At 38.9% G+C, this 19,305-nt stretch overlaps 1 protein-coding gene and 1 non-coding gene across 2 annotated transcripts; one reads left to right on the top strand and one right to left on the bottom strand.

Moving 5' to 3' along the window:
- Window positions 1-4,795: 4,795 nt before the first annotated feature.
- LOC145053034 (uncharacterized) lies at window positions 4,796-6,157 on the bottom strand. The gene is made up of 2 exons (XM_079000988.1): window positions 5,720-6,157; window positions 4,796-5,271 (listed from the first exon to the last, which is right to left on the bottom strand). Exons 1-2 carry the CDS (start codon window positions 6,114-6,116, stop codon window positions 4,919-4,921), a joined length of 750 nt encoding a protein of 249 aa, XP_078857114.1. The 5' UTR covers window positions 6,117-6,157; the 3' UTR covers window positions 4,796-4,918.
- A 77-nt stretch (window positions 6,158-6,234) lies between these two features.
- TRNAA-UGC (transfer RNA alanine (anticodon UGC)) lies at window positions 6,235-6,307 on the top strand. The gene has a single exon. It is a non-coding gene; the product is annotated as a tRNA-Ala (tRNA).
- The last annotated feature ends 12,998 nt before the right edge of the window (window positions 6,308-19,305 follow it).

A 19,305-nucleotide genomic window follows, 5' to 3' on the forward strand; every position in this document is an offset into this window, starting at 1 on the left:
AATCATTCAAGTCAAAATTTCTCCTAAAAAGTAAAATCTTGCAATTGAAATTTGCATCAAACCCATAATTATTACACAAAAAACATCTCAAAAGAAAAACACCACATCGATGCTAAATCAAAATTCCAATTAACACAAAAAACACAAACACCTCACACACGTCGTTGTTTCCTTAGCCTACACCCATTATGTGGCTTTCTAGTCGTATCCTCAATATACACAATTGGATTCCTATCAGATCTTGAATGCGTATACCCATCTCTAAACCCCAAAATCGCCAACTTCTTCCTCTTAAAAAAAGTAAACCCATTGACCTTCACAACAACCGATTTCAACCCCATACTTTTCGCCACGCGTCCCACATGTTCAGCCGTCGCTTCAGCCGCATATTTCGAAACCTTGGGCCCGCCTTTCATTTCCGCCAAACATCCCGCACTCGCCCCCATTTTCTTATTCCCTTTCGAATCGGTCACAGTCACAAACGTGTTGTTTCTCATTAGTTTGATGTGGACAATATCCGCATTTTGCTCGCTTCCAGATGAAGGGTTGTCTTTCATTATTCCTCGGACAAAGTTCATGTCACGAGTGCCCCGATTGAACCGAAGCGGTTCAATCGGGGGTTGACGGTCTGAGCCGGAGAATCTTCGGCTCAGACCGTCAAAGTAGCCGCCACCACCGGTTCGGTTGGGGTTGACTGGGGGTTGTTGATTTTGACTGTTGGGGAATCCGGTGGGGCTTGTGGTGGGGCCTCTCTCAAACTCCTTTCGGGTGATGGAATGAATTGGACTTGTGAATTTTAATGAATTTGGTTGTGGAAGTTTTAATTTTGTTGCTAAATTAGTTAAGAACCTAGGCATGGTGTTGTTGAGAATAAAGTTCCTGCAAAATAACATGTAGTTTGTAAATACAATAAATAACAACGTACTTCCATTATACAAAATAAATGAAAATATGTTGTTGTTTCTTGATAATAGCCCAATAAGAAACAAAAAAGAAATAGCAATGTATTTTCATTGATTTAATTATTTTATTATAACATCCTACTTTCATATCGTCATAGTACAATGCTATAAGAACAAAATAAATGAAAATACAATGTCGTAATAAAAAAAATTGAAAGTATGATGCTATAACACACAAATAAATGAAACTACATAGTTATTTCTTGCATTTAGCCTTAACGCATATTTGTAAAAACCTAACTTTGTTTCATATCCATACAAAATTTGGAAAAGATTACAATAGTTTGAAGTTTTTAAAGAATAAATGTAGCAAATTTGATGAGATACCAAAAAAATAAAAGGTTGAAATTTTCATGAGACACAAAATCTTTATTCCTCTAGTTTTACTATAACAAAACATTGAAATAATATTTGCATAAAAAACTCTCCAAATTAGGCTCATTTGGTTTATAATATAAAAAATTGAAGGTTAAATGCAAGTTATAACAATATGCCTTTATTGATTTGTTTAATATACCATCAGATTTTTGTTTCTTCCTATTACAACATGGTAGTTTGAAAAAATCTATCCAATCATAAAAGTGTCATCTAAATACAAAACAATTTCACTGCTATAGCTGAGTAGATTTTACAAAAAGTAACGTCACAATAAAATAAAGTTGGAAGTGCATAATAAAAGAATAATTTTATAGAATATAATGTCTTGTATCTGTTTGTTATAGTTCTAATAACATCTCAGTTTAGATTCAACCACATCTGATGGGGAAGAGGTATGTAGAGCAGCTATATACACATTACTAATCATCCAACAAAAAGTAATCAACAAAATAACAATTGAAAACACAAAATTCCCAAATTCATACGCGTACTGATCTTTCAAACAGTTGACAAAGTAAAAAATTAAAAAAGTTAATAGCATTTAGAGCTTATCCACACAATGACAATACTTAAAAATGGGAGCCTCAGCCAACAACAACAGCTAATTAGATAAAGGTATTTAGGGTTTACAAAATAAACACACGAAATTAGGTTAAACTTACTTGAGAGTTGATATTTGATAGGCGAAAGGCGAGCGTGAGAGTCAGTGATTGCACATAGATGATAGATCGAACATGAAGAGACCGAGACTGAGAGAGATCGATCGAGAGATGGTAACGGGAGAGAAGAGAAGCGATAGGCGTAACTCCACTCGTAACGCTTTCTCTTTTGGTAACTTGGGCCAAAAGCCCAAATCACCGGGGCCTTATGCATAAATTATTAAATTATATATTGGCCCAAATTCTTTATATAATATATTTCATACACATTCAGAGAGTTATATCGGAGGTCTCTAACCAGTCTCGAAAATGTTATGTTTTTCTTAGGTCGATCTCGAAACGGTTCGGTCTTTTTTCGAACCGGTCTCGTTCGGTCTTTTTTCGATCCTGTCTTTTTTTAGACTGGTCTTTTTCGGCCCGGTCTTTTTTCAGACCGATCTTTTTCGGTCTCGTCTCTCGGTCTTTCTGTGTGCCTTTTTCAGATCGATTTATGGGTTTTTTTTGTCCGATTTCAATATTTTTCGATTCTTTTGTTTTGGTTTCGAGTTTTTTCTATTAGCAAATATGAGATTATCACCAAAATGATAAATGAAGATTTATTAAAAATGATAATTTAAATTTAATAAAATGAAATAAATTAGATAGTTTGTGATTAAAATTTGTATAATTAACACAAAAATTATATATTTATAAAGTTTGGTTACCGGTCTTTTTTTCCAGACCGGTCTCGGACCGGTCCGGTCCAGGACGGGACGGTCTCAAGCTGGTCTTTTTTCGATTTGGTCTCATTTTAGACCGGTTCGGTCTTGGTCTTTTTTTTGGGTCTTATCCGAGACCGGTGTTTTTGTGCAAGTCTACACATTCATCTAGACTATTTTTGGACTAGGTAAGTCTTGGAAACGGATTGGTTCGGGTCCATTCTTAATATGGTATTGTATTTTTGGAACCAGTCTTGGAACAATCATGTCTTTTTATGGACCAATGTCGGTCTCGAGAGGTTTTCTTCTCGTTCTGGACTTTTTTCAAACGAGTATTGTTGAGATTATTCTCGGTCTTTTTCGGTTAACACAAAAATGATGTGTGTATATACTTTGGCTTCAAGTCGTTTTTTAGACTGATATCGGGTCGGTCTCGGAACTAGACCGATTCATTTTTGGTTTGAGACATAATTTCCTATTTTTATTTTAATAGTTTCTACCATATGACTCTAGATTCTACTAGGGATGAGCAGTTTATACCAAATCCCGATTTTATACCGAAGCAGGTACCAAATTTAAAAATATAGGACGATACTCGATACTCCAAAATCATGAAATTTGTGATTAGGTACTAGTACCGAAAATCTGTATCATTCCCAGTATCGGTGCCAATAACGTTAATTCAGTACGATACTTATGATTGAATTTAGATCGAACTTGGTATTTGGAAAATCAGAAACAATACCGGTCGGTACCGATTCCGTCCCACGATCATCCTTAGATTTTTAAAAGAGAGGGAAAAAATATAACAAAACTAGATAATTTCTCTATTAAAATAGTATTATGTAATGCCCACCCTTTATGTAGTGAATTGTATTCTTGTGTGTCCCCATTCTAGTTATAGTTCTAGTTGTTGATGATACTTGGACCATTCTCATGACGATTAAAAGTTTGGTCCATTGTCCGAAACAATTAAAAAGAAATTAAATAATCACAAAAACCCACCAATGGTTTGGTCCACGAAACATATAGTTGAGCTTTCTCTCTCTGTCACTTGTTTATTTCTTAATTTTTTTTTATTTAGGTTTTTAATATATTTACTTTATCAATAATTAAATGATATATTTTTAATATAAATAAATAAAATTTATAAAATTTGTAGAAAACAATTATCTACAAAACGATATCGCTATTGATATATTTTTATGATATTTTTTATATAGTATATTGAATTGGGTTTGATTGGATAAAGTTACTAATTGGTGTAAAAAATTGAGGTTGGTTGTATATGTAGAAGAGAGATTAATTTTTTGATAGTTAGTCGAGTTGGTTTTGATTATTAATAGGGATAGTCTAATGTGGTTTTGGTTGCTCGACAAAAATGAGAGCTTTGTATATGATATGTGTGATATGCTTATCCTATGACAAGAAAATATAGAAATACATTTGATAGTGACAAAGTAAACGACCTAAACATATAGAAAATCATATGACGCTTATGGCTCAACCTCACTTTTGAAAAATGTTGTCCGATTCCTTGATATGCAATGTGATCGATATCAATGAGAGGTGTTGGATCTTCTCAATGACTCGATGTTGCAAATCAATCATTTAGAATGTCAATCAAAACCTTTAACGACATGCTAATTAGATCCATAAACTAAAATCTTACATTAAACTCCTTAATATGTTTTGGTAAGTCGGCTATGCTTACCAAACTAATTTTAATATCTTGATGCAATCGATGAATGCTCCATTTGTTTAATATGAAGGAAATAGTGTGACCACAAAAACCTTAGAAATGTAAAATTAAAAAAAATAAAGTGAATTGCTTAATGAACCATTACATTCTTTACAATGGCTGTTGTCTTTTTTTTATTGTTTGTTGTGTTACTTTCTAGGCATAAACTTACAATCTTTGATAATAAAACCAGTCTTCATATTGTCTTAACAAATGCTGCTTACAGCATATTTTAGAAAAATAAGAGCATACATAGAAATTCAAAAGGAAAAAGATAAATAAGAACAAATATTTAAAAAATAGGACTTAATGAAAAAAATCTACTATCCCTACTTTTTCTATCAAGTTCTTTCTCCATTAAGTAAAACAAAGATCCATATTTATAACTTATCAATAACATACTAAATCCATTAAATAAAAAAGAAACCAACACCTAAACAAGTAAACCCTAAACACAAGTTTTCATAAACCAAAAGATTATCAAACAAATTTAGAAAGGCGATCAAGGGCAACAACAAGATTGCTAAGGCAAACAATCAACTTATCACCATTGACTCTAGTCAACTCCTCATTAGATCCACCATTGATTAAATCTTGTTTCACAATAGCTTCGATTAACTCTGCATTTTCTCTAAGATTTTCAGCCATTATCTGTTCTTGATCCTCATGGTTGATTTCTTTGGGTCTTGAGATTATATTCAAAGTGTTGTTTGTTGGTATTGAACTGTATTCCTCCACTTTCCTCTCTTCGGTTTTGATGGGTTTCTTTGGCTTTGGTGTGTCTTCTATGGTGCGCTTTTGAGGTATTATCTTTGATCTTTGTTTCTTTGAAGCTTCAAGGAAACAAAAGAAAAGGGCAAAAATGTAAAAAGTTAGGACTAAATGGGGAAAATCTCATCTCCCTGAATTACCAACAGGCTTGTTTAGTTGCAGATTAGAATGCAAAATTGAAGCAAAATCAGTTCAAATTTAGTATTCAGTGAGCTACAATTCCATTTTAGAAGCTCAAGCTGAAGATCCCAATGGGGATTATCAAAAAGAAGAATTAATTTAAAGAGCTAAGACGAATGGCAACATAACAAAACCTAATCCTTTTTTAATTTAGTTAGAATTCATACGAACTTTCTGGTGATTTGAGAGAGGCGGATATTGGTCTACTTGTTGGATACTTCTATTCCCAATTTTCATCATCATAACATAACTGAATAGGAATCGATTTCGACATTCAAAGTTAAAGCCCAATCACTAATGGAAAAGCTATGAAATGTATAAATTACATACCAGATTGTAGAAAGGAAGCAAGAACAGGCTCCGGAAGCGCCTCAGGATCACTATCGGGATCCGTATCATATCCACCTTCGTAGTCCCTCACGTACCATTCAATCACCTTAAACAACTCGGAATTGAAACTCACCTTTTTGGATCCAGACTGTTTGATTTTCTTGTAATCGGATAGCAAAGAGTCCCACTTCCTACGACACTGGTTCAGATTGCGATTCACGCCCAACGCGTTGCAATTCTCGACGATGATCTTCCATTTCTGGAAGGAAGCGAGGGTGTCGCCGCAATCAGCTTCCACCGCAGATACCTCGTTGACCAGAATAAGGGATTCCTCCACTGTCCAATCGGGTGCCACCTTCGACCGAGTACGGAGGGCACCAACGCCGTCGTGCTCCATGGTATTGGTATGGTGGTATGGTGAGTGTGATGTTAGAATACGCGATAGAGATGCGTTGATATCATATTTTATCTTCTCGTTTTGTTTTGTAGAATAATATCGAATGTAAGAACAAAATGGGGATGTAGCTCAAATGGTAGAGCGCTCGCTTTGCATGCGAGAGGCACGGGGTTCGATCCCCCGCATCTCCACTTTTATTTTTTTATGTAATTCTGTAAACGACAGTATACAATTAGAAATAATATTGTCTCTTAAACTAGATTATTTTAGTAATTTTTTTTTACTTTAATATGATTATTATAATCTGTGATATTAAGTTTTTCCGACTAAAACGTGTACCTGGCTTTTTTTTTTTTTTTTTTTTTTTTTTTTTTTTTTTTTTTAAGAATTTGATATTCTTTTTAAAAGACAAATTGTAATAATCAGGATCGATGTCTTGAGTCTATTAATAACAAGGTTCTAAATAACATGAGACGTAAGTTTGATGACAATGTCAAGTCTAAATCATGGTGAGCCTTGACGAGTAATGTCGTTTTTCAAATTATGACAATTTTATATATATTAAAAAAGATAAATCATAGACTTATAGAATTATATCAAATATATCAAGTTTTTAGAAGTGTTATATTATTATTTAGTATAAAAAGTTAACAAAAACTCAACTGTTTTAGTCTGGATAAAAAAACAAAAATCAAAAATAAAAAAACTCGTGCAATGAAAAAAGCTCACATCATAATGCGATAAGGCACACATTGACACGTTATTTTGACGTCACGTTTAACAAACCCAACATTGACGTTTTCGTAACGACTACACAACACCTCACGTAATAGCGTGCGCCATGACCCATCTTTTATAACCATGATTAATAATGCACATTTGTTTCTATCATCCATCACACAATAAGACTACAAAAAGAAAAACAAAATTATAGAGCAAAAGTTTTGTAACATTTTCTAATTAACCAAAACTCGTATCAATATATGTAAAAAGTTGAAAAATCACAACAATTCTTACATTCTTAAAGAAAATGCATCAATTACTTTTAGATTGTCAACAATAAATAAAACCAAAATTCAACGAATTAATTGTAGTGTAAACACCCATCCACAAGATTGTTGAATTAATGGTAATGTAAACACCTCCCACAAATACAAAATGATGAACAACATTCTTGGTACTTGGTTTACATTGAATTTGCTATCCAATATTGCTTTCCCTTTTAATTGAATTAACTTCATTATCTCAATTTAAAATCAAATCCATGTGCATAAGCAGTTTAGTATAGATATTATTTAAAGGATGTTGGAGATGCTTAACCCTACTCAGTCCCTTCGCAAGGGGATATGTTGGGTTCTCATCCGATGATACCCTCTTTGCTACGAGGAGTCCTTCTTCTATTCGATGTCTGATAAAATGATATATTTTGTCGATGTGTCTGGATCTCTTGTGATCCCTTGGTTCCTTGGTTAAGGCAACTGCACTTTCACTATCACAGAAAATTTCCATAGGCTCCTTTATAGTCGGTACAACTCCAAGGTCTCCAATGAAGTTCTTTAGCTATATAGCCTCCTTTGCTGCCTCGCTTGCTGCTATATACTCTGATTTGCAAGTTGAATCAGCCATTGTCTCCTGTTTGGAACTTTTCCAAGTAATTGCTCCTCCGTTTAAGGTAAAGACCCAACCTGACTGAGAGTGGAAATTATCCCTATCGATCTGGAAGCTAGCATCACTATACCCTACTACTCTCAAGTCATCACTCCCACCGAGGGTAAGGACCCAGTCCTTAGTCCTCCGCAAGTACTTGAGAATGTTATTTACTGCAGTCCAGTGAGCCTTGTCAGGGTTCCCCTGATATCTGCTGACCATGCTCAATGCGAAGGCCATATCAGGACGAGTACAAGTCATATCATACATGATCGAGCCTACAGTGGAAGCATACGGTACTCGACTCATCTCAACTATCTCAGCCTCTGTACTTGAGCTCTGAGTCTTACTCAATCTGGTGTTACTCTAGATCGGTAACTCTCCTTTCTTGGAATTCTACATGCTGAACCTATTCAGCACCTTATCGAAGTAGGTACTCTGACTAAGTCCAATTAGTATTTTACTCTTGTCTCTCAAAATCTGTATCCCTAGGATATAGGCAGCTTCTCCAAGGTCCTTCATAGCGAAACACTTCCTAAGCCAGGACTTAACCTCCTGCAAAGTTGGAATGTCATTTCCCATGAGTAGTATGTCATCCACATATAATACCAAAAAGCTAACTATACTTCCACTAGCCTTGACATATACACAAGATTCATCTTCACTCCTCGAAAACCAAACTCTTTGACTTTCTCATCGAAACAAAAATTCCATCTGCGAGGTGCTTGTTTCAAACCATAAATTGATTTCTCAAGCTTACACACTTTATTAGGGTACTCTATACTGACAAAAACCTCTGGCTGACTCATGTAAACATCCTCATCCAACTTTCCATTAAGGAAAGCGTTTTTGACATCCATTTGCCATATTTCATAGTCATGAAATGCAACAATGGATAACATAACCCTAATATACTTAATCTTTGCTACTGGTGAAAAGGTCTCATCATAATCAACTCCCGGAGTTTAAGAAAAGCCCTTTGCAACCAGCCGCACCTTATAAGTGTGTACATTCCCATCCATGTCGGTCTTCTTCTTGAAGATCCATTTGCACCCTACTGTCTTACGACCTGGTACATTGTCAGCCAAGTTCCAAACTTGATTGTCATACATGGATTGTATCTCGCTGTCCATAGCCTCTTTCCATTTAACAGCCTCAGGGCCTGCCATGGCTTCCGTGTAGCTGTTAGGTTCATCCAGACCTATCAGTGTGTTATCACTGATAAGCGTATCACCTTCCGCAGTAATATGGAAACCATAGTAAGGCTCTGGTGCATTCCTAACTCTGGTGGAACGCCTCAGAGGTACAGATTCGTTAGTCGAATCAACAGGAGTCTCCTCCTCAGGTTAATTGATAGTGTTTGAGGTTCCTTCACCACGTAACTCTTAAATTTCTTCAAGATCAATTTGCCTCACACTGTTTCCTTGGCTTATGAACTCTCTCCCGCGAAAGACTCCCCTCCTTGCTACAAAGACCACATTATCACTGGGTTTGTAGAAGAGGTAACCAAGGGATTTCTGTGGGTAGCCGATGAAAATACACCTCTCACTTCGAGGTTCGAGCTTATCGTGAGTCTCGTGTCTCACGAAAGCCTCGCAACCCCAAATCTTGATGTGGCCCAGATTGGGAAACTTTCCAGTCCACATCTCGTGAGGTGTTTTGGCAACCTTCTTTGTAGGGACTAGATTAAGGATATGGGCGACAGTCTCTAAGGAATACCCTTAAAATGAGATTGGTAGTGAAGCTCGACTCATCATGGAACGAACCATGTCCAACAAGGTTCGATTATGCCTCTCAGCCACACCATTAAGCTGTGGTGTCCTGGGAGGTGTGACTTGTGAGACAATCCCACATTCCTTAAGATAGTCAAGGAATTCTGTACTAAGATACTCACCACGTCGATCGAATCATAGCATCTTAATGTTCCTTCCCAATTGATTCTCCATTTCCTGCTTAATCTCTTTGAAATTTTCAATGGTTTCTGACTTATGCTTGATTAAGTAGACATATTGTCACAACTGGAAATTTTGTGTCATGTAATCTATACACTCAAGCTAATGTGAATCAAAAGCTTAAGAACATGTGTAACACCTATGATTATAACTTCAAAAACTTCAAGTAAATACATCATACAAGTACTACAAGTAGTCATCAAACAATTGGAAAACCCTAGAAGTTCTTGTTAAGTCTATTTTGGACTAGAACTTCCTTATTGGATCCAAATGGACCAATAAGCTTCCAATTGGACTATCATGGGCTTAGAACCCTAATTGGGCTCTAATTGGACCCACATCTATTTATTTCAATATTGTGAGCCATGTTGGACCTAGAATGAAATAAATTAATGACTATGAACCATAATTAAACTAATTTGACCCTAACAAGTCATAAAAAAAAAATCACATTTAAATTTATTTGGACCAAAAATCACTCAACTTAACCATGAAAATTGGGCTTAAGTATTTAAGGCCCAAACACCCTCATTTCCTCCATTATTCTCGGCCCAAAAGCTCAAGCCCAAGAAGAGGGTTGACCTTAGTGTGCCACCTCCTTATTGTCTTGTGGATCTCCATGCAAATCCATTCCATGTATCCATGCACATCACTTCATGTCTATATCTCCCTCTCTCTTCTTGAACTCGGCCGAGAGCAACACCACACACACACAAAACACTCACAAACTCTCTCTAAAATTCACTCAAGACTTCTTCCTCTTTTCCATCCAAAATCTCGAAAATTAGGAAGCATTCAAGGAAGTTCTTCCACAAAATCATCATCTAAGGTAAGGTTTTGCTTGGATCTATGACTTGTATTCCTTATTTATCAAAAATCTCTTCCTAATCCATGCAAAAATCATGATCTTGCACTCTAGAAACCCCATAAACTCGAAAATTTCATCAAGGAGTGCAAAGGCCAAAAATCACTTCATTTCTTCCAATCTTTCTTCAAAAACCGAATCAACACCCAAGGTGAGCTTCATACCCCCTATTTTCTGTTTTTATGAGTTTTGTGGGGGGGGGGGGGGGGGAATACAAGTGAAAGTGTAGATCTATATGTGTTTATATGCCTTGTATGATTTCCATGCTTATATGTATGCTTTTATGTGTTTTAATGTTGGATCTAGCCATAAAACTCCTCAAAACCGAGATATAACTTATGTTATATGATTTTAGCATGAAATGTATTTCTACATACAAAGTGTTTCAAGAAAGATAGCTAAATGGTTTAGTAACAATTTTCTTTAAGCTAAAAACACAAATTTTGGGCCAAAAATGTGAAAAATACAAAATTAAGGGCCCAAATTGACATTTCACAGATTCTGATGGATGAAGTGTGCCAAAACAGTTTCCATAAAACTATTTCTGGAATTATACTCAATTAGAGGATTAAAAACATGAATTTCAAGCTTAATGGGCTAAAAATGAAAATTTCGGCCCAATGAGGCCCATTATGCGAATTTTTCTGTTTTGGAGGGCCAAAACTGTGATTTTCTGTAAAACAGTGGACCATAAGTGATCCAAGTCCTTTTCAAAGGTTTAAAATGATTCTTAAATTTAAAAAGGACCAAAGTTGCAAAAATTTTACAATTTGGGCCAAAATTGTCAAAATTGCGAAAAGAAGGGTATTAACCGAGAAAACTGAAATTTCAGGGACTTAAGCTGTTTTCTATGAAAAATATGCTGGAAAATGTTTATTTCAATAATTTTTGGTGTTAAAATGTCAAGAAAATTGATTTAAGGACCAAACCGGAAAATATTTTAAATAAAGGGTTGAAAAAGTAAATTTTACAAACAAGGAGGGGCTGAAAACAGAAAATTTTCATGACTAATTCAATACATACAATTTGACCAAGTAAAGGTACTACAACTATCGACAAAATACAATACACTACAACACCAAAAGTCGTTGTTAAACGAATTGGTTCGGTCTCGAACCAATAAAAATCCGAAACCACTAACACAACGATACTATGATACTACAATGCTAGGATTCATGCAAATAACGATTCGGAATTCATTATACATGTGCACAGACGTCTACGCACTATCTTTGGGCCCCACAAGTGTAAAATCTTGATCGTTGAGCCTAGCTAGCCCGACGACCTGATCTTAAGGCCCAAAGACTTCATCTTACGAAGTGTTGGGTTTTACCAATCCGACACGACGTAACCGGACTTTCAATGGCTGTAGACTACTGGTCCCCAAGGGTCCTTTAGTGTCGCTAGTAGAGTCTGCCTTTTTGCGAGGCGGGTCTGGGACCCCTCGTACCTTTTTATCCCCAACCGGCTAATGGAGTCGTCGAGGCCTTCGTGTCCTCCTTCTCTTCGGATGTGGGACTACAGGACGGTTGGATAACGTGATTAGTACGGACGACGCCTTCGGGATCGTTAGTATTGCTATAGACTAGTCGTTTGTGTAACGCGTGTTTGTAGCGGATAATCATGCTCAAAAATAATCCAATGTCGTCTGGAATGATAACTTCATGCGTTGCAATGGTTTCAAGAAATTTCATGGAATTCAAAGAATTAGGAAAACATCGGGTTTTCCTAGGGTTTTCAATACATACAATTTCAGAATACATACGATTTCAACAAACAATATTTTACAAGTATAGAAAACAAACAAGCATACTTATGGATCTTCACACCTTTTTGACTATACTATTTTCATAAAATATCGGATTTTCTGGCGGTTTTCAAACGACACGAAACATTGTTTTTTTTATACAACTTATGAACTCACCAACATTTCATATGTTGACGTTTTTCAAAATACTTGTATTCTCAGGGAACCAGTGAATCAAAGGAAATCGTATTTCAGTGATGACTTGCAGTTTATTTATGTACGAATCGAACAAATTATTGTGGAATGTAATGTTTAAACAATGTATTTCATGTAAACTCTACTGGTTGTACAATACTAATGCATGGTGACGAATGTTGTTATGTTTCATATATATTCAATGTTATGGTATTCAATTGAGTCACGACAGCCCCCGGACGTTTCCGCTGTCTGGTTCGGGGGTGTGACAGGTTGGTATCAGAGCTTTGTTTATAGTGAACTAGCATGTCGAGCCATACATTGATATGCAACTATAAACCAAAAAGAGGGACTAACATAACTCTGAACAAAACAAGTAAATAAAACACACTTGCTTGCATTAGGGATAAGGACCTAACGCTGAATCAAACACAATAATACTGGTATCTCGGTCAATTCGGGACTGTTCTTAGTGATACCAAGGAGTGAATGTAGCCTGATCAACTACATTCTCTCCAAGGTAAAACTAACACACGTCTTGATGAGATCGGGATAGCTAGGGAACCTAAAACTATACCCTTTATCACCAAAAAGAGAATGTATGTTTAGTCTGCAATAGTGGAAGAGACATAGGATAATATTAGTGAACTTTTACGTGTTTGCTGTGTGTTGCGAATCTAGGATTGTGTGCTAAATGATAGAAGTACTTAAGTCCGTACCATACCCCTAGTTAGTAGGATCACAACCTCACCGAAACCACATACACTCAACATCTTTCCGTTTCGTGACAAGAAGATGCCTCTCCGACCTACTCGCGGAAATCCCGAACCAACCCCGCCCGAAGTTGACTCCACTGCTTTCCAGGCAGCCGTGTCTGCTGCGGTCACAGCAGCTATGGCACAACTTCACCGAGGGAACAACGGAGGAGGTAACGGGCAAGGATCCGTAAGTTCGAACAACGGGACGAACCAAGGACCCGCTAAAACGTGCACTTACAAGGATTTTACGAACGCTAAACCACGAACTTTCAACGGCACTGGAGGAGTGATTACCCTAAAGCGATGGATCGAGAAGGTAGAGTCGATATTCGAGATATGCGAGTGCCCCGAGCAGATGAAGGTGAACTTCGCGGCCTGCACTTTTGTGGACCAAGCACTCACTTGGTGGAATGGACACGTAGAAGCCATGACACTCCCTGTCGCCAACTCTATTCCCTGGGCAGAAATGAAAGAAATGTTAATGGCGGAGTACTGTCCCCGAGGCGAAATACAGAAGATGGAGCAGGAACTATGGAACCTCACGGTGCAGAATGCTAACATCGACGCCTACATCTCGAGATTCAGTGAATTATCCCTATTGTGCCCGGGTATGATCACGTCAGAAGGGAAGAAGGTTGAACGATTCATTTGGGGACTGACATCCCCCATTCAAGGGAATGTGATAGCTGCGAACCCTGAAACGTTTGACAGTGCAAAGAGATTGGCAAAAAGGCTATATGATCATAACCACAAAAAGGGCGAGAAGCCAGTGGAGACTGAGAAGAAAAAGGAGGGTGATGGTAAGAAAGGATGGAACAACAAGAGAAAGGGGCGTCAGGGCCCCGAGGCCTCTAAAAAGTAGCAAACCGTGGCAGTTAACGCTGTCACCGCACCGGTTCCAGCCACACCACATGCTCCAGCCTCAGCTGCTTCAAATTCTTCAAGACCCTACTCCGGTAATCTTCCTAGTTGCAATAAGTGCGGCCTCCACCATCACGGCGAATGCAGGGAACTCCATTGCACCAGTTGCAACCGAAGGGGACACACTGCAAGGTTCTGCAGAACGTACCCTCCTAGGAACCAGAGTCAGGGAAACAACCAGAACAACAACAACAACAACTACCGCAATAACAACAACACCAATGCCGGCGGCAATAATGCAGGGCCTAGCCACACCTGCTACGGGTGTGGAAGGACGGGACATTTCCGTCGGGATTGCCCTAACAACAACAACTCAGGAAACAGAGGAGCAGGAAGAATGCTGACTATGGGTCAGAGTGATGCAGTTCAGGACCCTGCAGTTGTGACCGGTACGTTTCTCCTAAACCACACCTATGCATGCATCTTATTTGATACCGGAGCAGAGCGAAGTTTCGTAAGTGAGAAGTTTAAACATTTATTAAAACAACAACCCCAGAAGCTAAATGAAACCTATACGGTGGAAATGGCCAATAGGAAAACCGAATCCACTAGGGAAATCTACATCGGATGTACCCTAACCTTCAACCAACACGCCTTACGAATAGATCTGATGCCAGTATCAATTAGGAGTTTCGATGTGATTATCGGCATGGATTGGTTAAGCCCCACCATGCTGAGATTATGTGCCATGAGAAGGCCATTCGCCTTCGTCTCCCAAATCACGAAACCCTAGTAATTTACGGAGATAAACCCAGTACGAATCTTCGTATCATTTCGTGCATCAAAGCACAAAAACACTTGCGAAAGAACAATTTGGCGTTCTTGGCTCACATAGTGGACAAGACCAAAGAAGAAACTAACATCCAAGACATTCCAGTAGCGTGTGAATTTCCGGACGTGTTTCCCGAAGATCTTCCGGGAGTACCCCCAGAGAGACAGGTTGAGTTCCGAATCGACCTCGTTCCAGGAGCGACTCCCCTCGCTAAATCACCATATCGGTTGGCTCCTGCCGAAATGCAGGAACTGTCCAGCCAACTCAGTGAGCTTCTGGACAAGGGATTTATCCGACCTAGCTACTCGCCGTGGGGAGCCCCAGTGCTCTTTGTCAAAAAGAAGGACGGATCTTTCAGAATGTGCATCGATTACAGAGAGTTGAATAAACTCACTGTTAAAAACCGCTACCCACTCCCCCGAATCGATGATCTATTCGACCAGCTCCAAGGAGCTAGTTATTTCTCCAAAATAGATCTACGGTCCGGATACCACCAACTCAAAGTCCGAGAAGAAGATATCCCTAAAACCGCTTTCCGAACCCGCTACGGACATTATGAATTCGTCGTAATGCCCTTCGGTCTAACAAATGCACCCGCCGCATTTATGGACCTAATGAATCGAATCTGTCGACCGTTCCTGGACAACTTCGTCATTGTGTTTATCGATGACATCCTCGTCTATTCTCGAAGCAAAGAGGAGCATGGCCAACATCTCCGACAAGTCCTAGAGACGCTGCGATCGGAAAAGCTTTACGCCAAACTCTCCAAGTGTGAGTTCTGGCTTCGGAGTGTGAATTTCCTAGGCCACGTGGTTAGCCAAGACGGAATTCATGTGGACCCCTCTAAGGTCAAAGCTGTGGAGGGATGGGCAACTCCGACTACGCCCACAGAAATTCGTCAGTTTTTAGGCCTAGCAGGCTACTATAGGAGATTCATCCAAAACTTCTCTAAAATCGCCAAGCCACTTACCTTGCTTACGCAAAAGAGCATGCCATTCAAATGGACAGACCGGCAAGAGATTGCGTTTCAAACCTTGAAGCAAGCTCTCTGTAGCGCTCCTGTACTATCACTACCTGAAGGAACAGAAGATTTTGTAGTCTACTGTGACGCGTCGAATCAAGGCCTAGGTTGCGTTCTCATGCAACGTGGAAGAGTGATAGCATATGCGTCCCGCCAACTAAAGACGCATGAGGTAAATTATACGACCCATGACCTAGAACTGGGAGCTGTGGTTTTTGCTCTAAAAATTTGGAGGCACTACCTGTACGGTACAAAGTGCACCATCTTCACAGACCACAAGAGCCTCCAACACATCTTGAATCAAAAGGAGCTGAACATGAGACAGCGGCGATGGGTGGAATTACTAAATGACTATGAATGCGAGATCAAGTACCATCCAGGCAAGGCCAACGTGGTAGCTGACGCATTAAGTCGGAAGGAGTACACAAATCGCCGTACGAAAACGCACTCGATAACCATTCAGTCTCATCTGGCCACTCAAATTGCATCAGTCCAGGCAGAGGCTATGGAAGCGGAAAATAGGAATAGTGAGGCATTGCGCGGGATGGAGGAGAACCTAGAAGTCAGGGAGAATGGGGTATACTACTTCATGAACCGTAATTGGGTCCCAAAAATCGGAGGGTTTAGGGAGACCGTTATGAAGGAAGCCCACAAGACACGATACTCCATTCATCCCGGTTCGGACAAGATGTATTTGGACATTAAGCAGCACTATTGGTGGCCTAACATGAAGGCGGAAATCGCAACTTATGTTAGTAAGTGCCTTACGTGCGCCAGAGTAAAGGTGGAATACCAGAAACCTTCAGGACTGTTACAACAACCGGCAATCCCTGAGTGGAAATGGGAGGGGATATCTATGGACTTCGTGACCAAGCTGCCCAAGACGTCGGACGGACTGGACACCATATGGGTAATAATCGACCGACTGACGAAATCTGCCCATTTCCTACCAATCAAAGAGTCCTACAAGATGGAGAGACTGACGCGTTTGTACCTACGAGAGATCGTAAGACTCCATGGAGTGCCAAAATCTATCATCTCGGATAGGGACAGTAGGTTCACGTCGCGGTTTTGACAATCACTCCACAAGGCAATGGGAACTCATCTTGATATGAGCACTGCGTATCACCCACAAACGGACGGTCAAAGTGAGCGAACCATTCAGACGCTCGAGGACATGCTTCGTGCATGTGTTATAGACTTTGGAAAGTCTTGGGATACCCACCTACCGTTGATCGAGTTTTCATATAACAATAGTTATCATTCGAGCATCAAGGAGGCTCCTTTCGAAGCACTGTACGGGCGTAAATGTAGATCACCGTTACGTTGGGCTGAAGTAGGTGACACCCAGCTAGCAAGAACACATACGTCAAACAGGGCATTAACCGGACCGGAGATTATTCGCGAAACCACAGAGAAGATCGTTCAGATCAGAGCTCGATTGCAAGCGTCGCGTGACAGACAAAAGAGCTACGCCGATAAACGGCGAAAACCCTTAGAATTCCAGGTCGGTGATCGAGTATTGTTGAAAGTCTCACCCTGGAAAGGGGTTATACGTTTCGGAAAACGGGGAAAGCTGAACCCGCGATACATTGGACCTTTCGAAATCGTCGCCCGAATAGGTCCAGTAGCATACAGACTACAACTACCCGCGGAGCTAAACGGTGTACACCCCGTGTTTCATGTCTCTAATCTGAAAAAGTGCCTATCAGATGAAACCCTTGTCATTCCTCTTGACGAAATCGAAATCAATGAGAATCTCCTGTTCGTCGAAGAACCAATCGAAATCATGGACAGGGAGGTCAAGCGTACTAAACAAAGCCGCATCCCGATCGTGAAGGTACGGTGGAACGCAAAGCGTGGGCCAGAATTCACTTGGGAACGCGAAGACCAAATGAAACAAAAGTACCCTCACCTATTCTAGCATTCTCAAATCTAGCTTTCAAACAGAATTTCGGGACGAAATTCCCTCTAACGGGGGGATGATGTCACAACTGGAAATTTTGTGTCATGTAATCTATACACTCAAGCTAATGTGAATCAAAAGCTTAAGAACATGTGTAACACCTATGATTATAACTTCAAAAACTTCAAGTAAATACATCATACAAGTACTACAAGTAGTCATCAAACAATTGGAAAACCCTAGAAGTTCTTGTTAAGTCTATTTTGGACTAGAACTTCCTTATTGGATCCAAATGGACCAATAAGCTTCCAATTGGACTATCATGGGCTTAGAACCCTAATTGGGCTCTAATTGGACCCACATCTATTTATTTCAATATTGTGAGCCATGTTGGACCTAGAATGAAATAAATTAATGACTATGAACCATAATTAAACTAATTTGACCCTAACAAGTCATAAAAAAAAATCACATTTAAATTTATTTGGACCAAAAATCACTCAACTTAACCATGAAAATTGGGCTTAAGTATTTAAGGCCCAAACACCCTCATTTCCTCCATTATTCTCGGCCCAAAAGCTCAAGCCCAAGAAGAGGGTTGACCTTAGTGTGCCACCTCCTTATTGTCTTGTGGATCTCCATGCAAATCCATTCCATGTATCCATGCACATCACTTCATGTCTATATCTCCCTCTCTCTTCTTGAACTCGGCCGAGAGCAACACCACACACACACAAAACACTCACAAACTCTCTCTAAAATTCACTCAAGACTTCTTCCTCTTTTCCATCCAAAATCTCGAAAATTAGGAAGCATTCAAGGAAGTTCTTCCACAAAATCATCATCTAAGGTAAGGTTTTGCTTGGATCTATGACTTGTATTCCTTATTTATCAAAAATCTCTTCCTAATCCATGCAAAAATCATGATCTTGCACTCTAGAAACCCCATAAACTCGAAAATTTCATCAAGGAGTGCAAAGGCCAAAAATCACTTCATTTCTTCCAATCTTTCTTCAAAAACCGAATCAACACCCAAGGTGAGCTTCATACCCCCTATTTTCTGTTTTTATGAGTTTTGTGGGGGGGGGGGGGGGGGGGGGGGGGGAATACAAGTGAAAGTGTAGATCTATATGTGTTTATATGCCTTGTATGATTTCCATGCTTATATGTATGCTTTTATGTGTTTTAATGTTGGATCTAGCCATAAAACTCCTCAAAACCGAGATATAACTTATGTTATATGATTTTAGCATGAGATGTATTTCTACATACAAAGTGTTTCAAGAAAGATAGCTAAATGGTTTAGTAACAATTTTCTTTAAGCTAAAAACACAAATTTTGGGCCAAAAATGTGAAAAATACAAAATTAAGGGCCCAAATTGACATTTCACAGATTCTGATGGAT

Source organism: Lactuca serriola, chromosome 5 (genome assembly GCF_051521515.1).
Source record: "Lactuca serriola cultivar US96UC23 chromosome 5, Lser_US96UC23_V15, whole genome shotgun sequence".
NCBI classification, from domain to species: Eukaryota; Viridiplantae; Streptophyta; class Magnoliopsida; order Asterales; family Asteraceae; genus Lactuca; species Lactuca serriola.

What these genes read in the sequence shown, in the direction of transcription:
- LOC145053034 (XM_079000988.1), bottom strand. Translation starts at nt 6,116, where the DNA reads ATGGAGCACGACGGCGTTGGTGCCCTCCGTACTCGGTCGAAGGTGGCA. An exon ending in TGCTTCCTTTCTACAATCTG is followed by an intron (nt 5,272 to 5,719) that starts GTATGTAATTTA and finishes GTTTCCTTGAAG; the next exon opens with CTTCAAAGAAACAAAGATCA.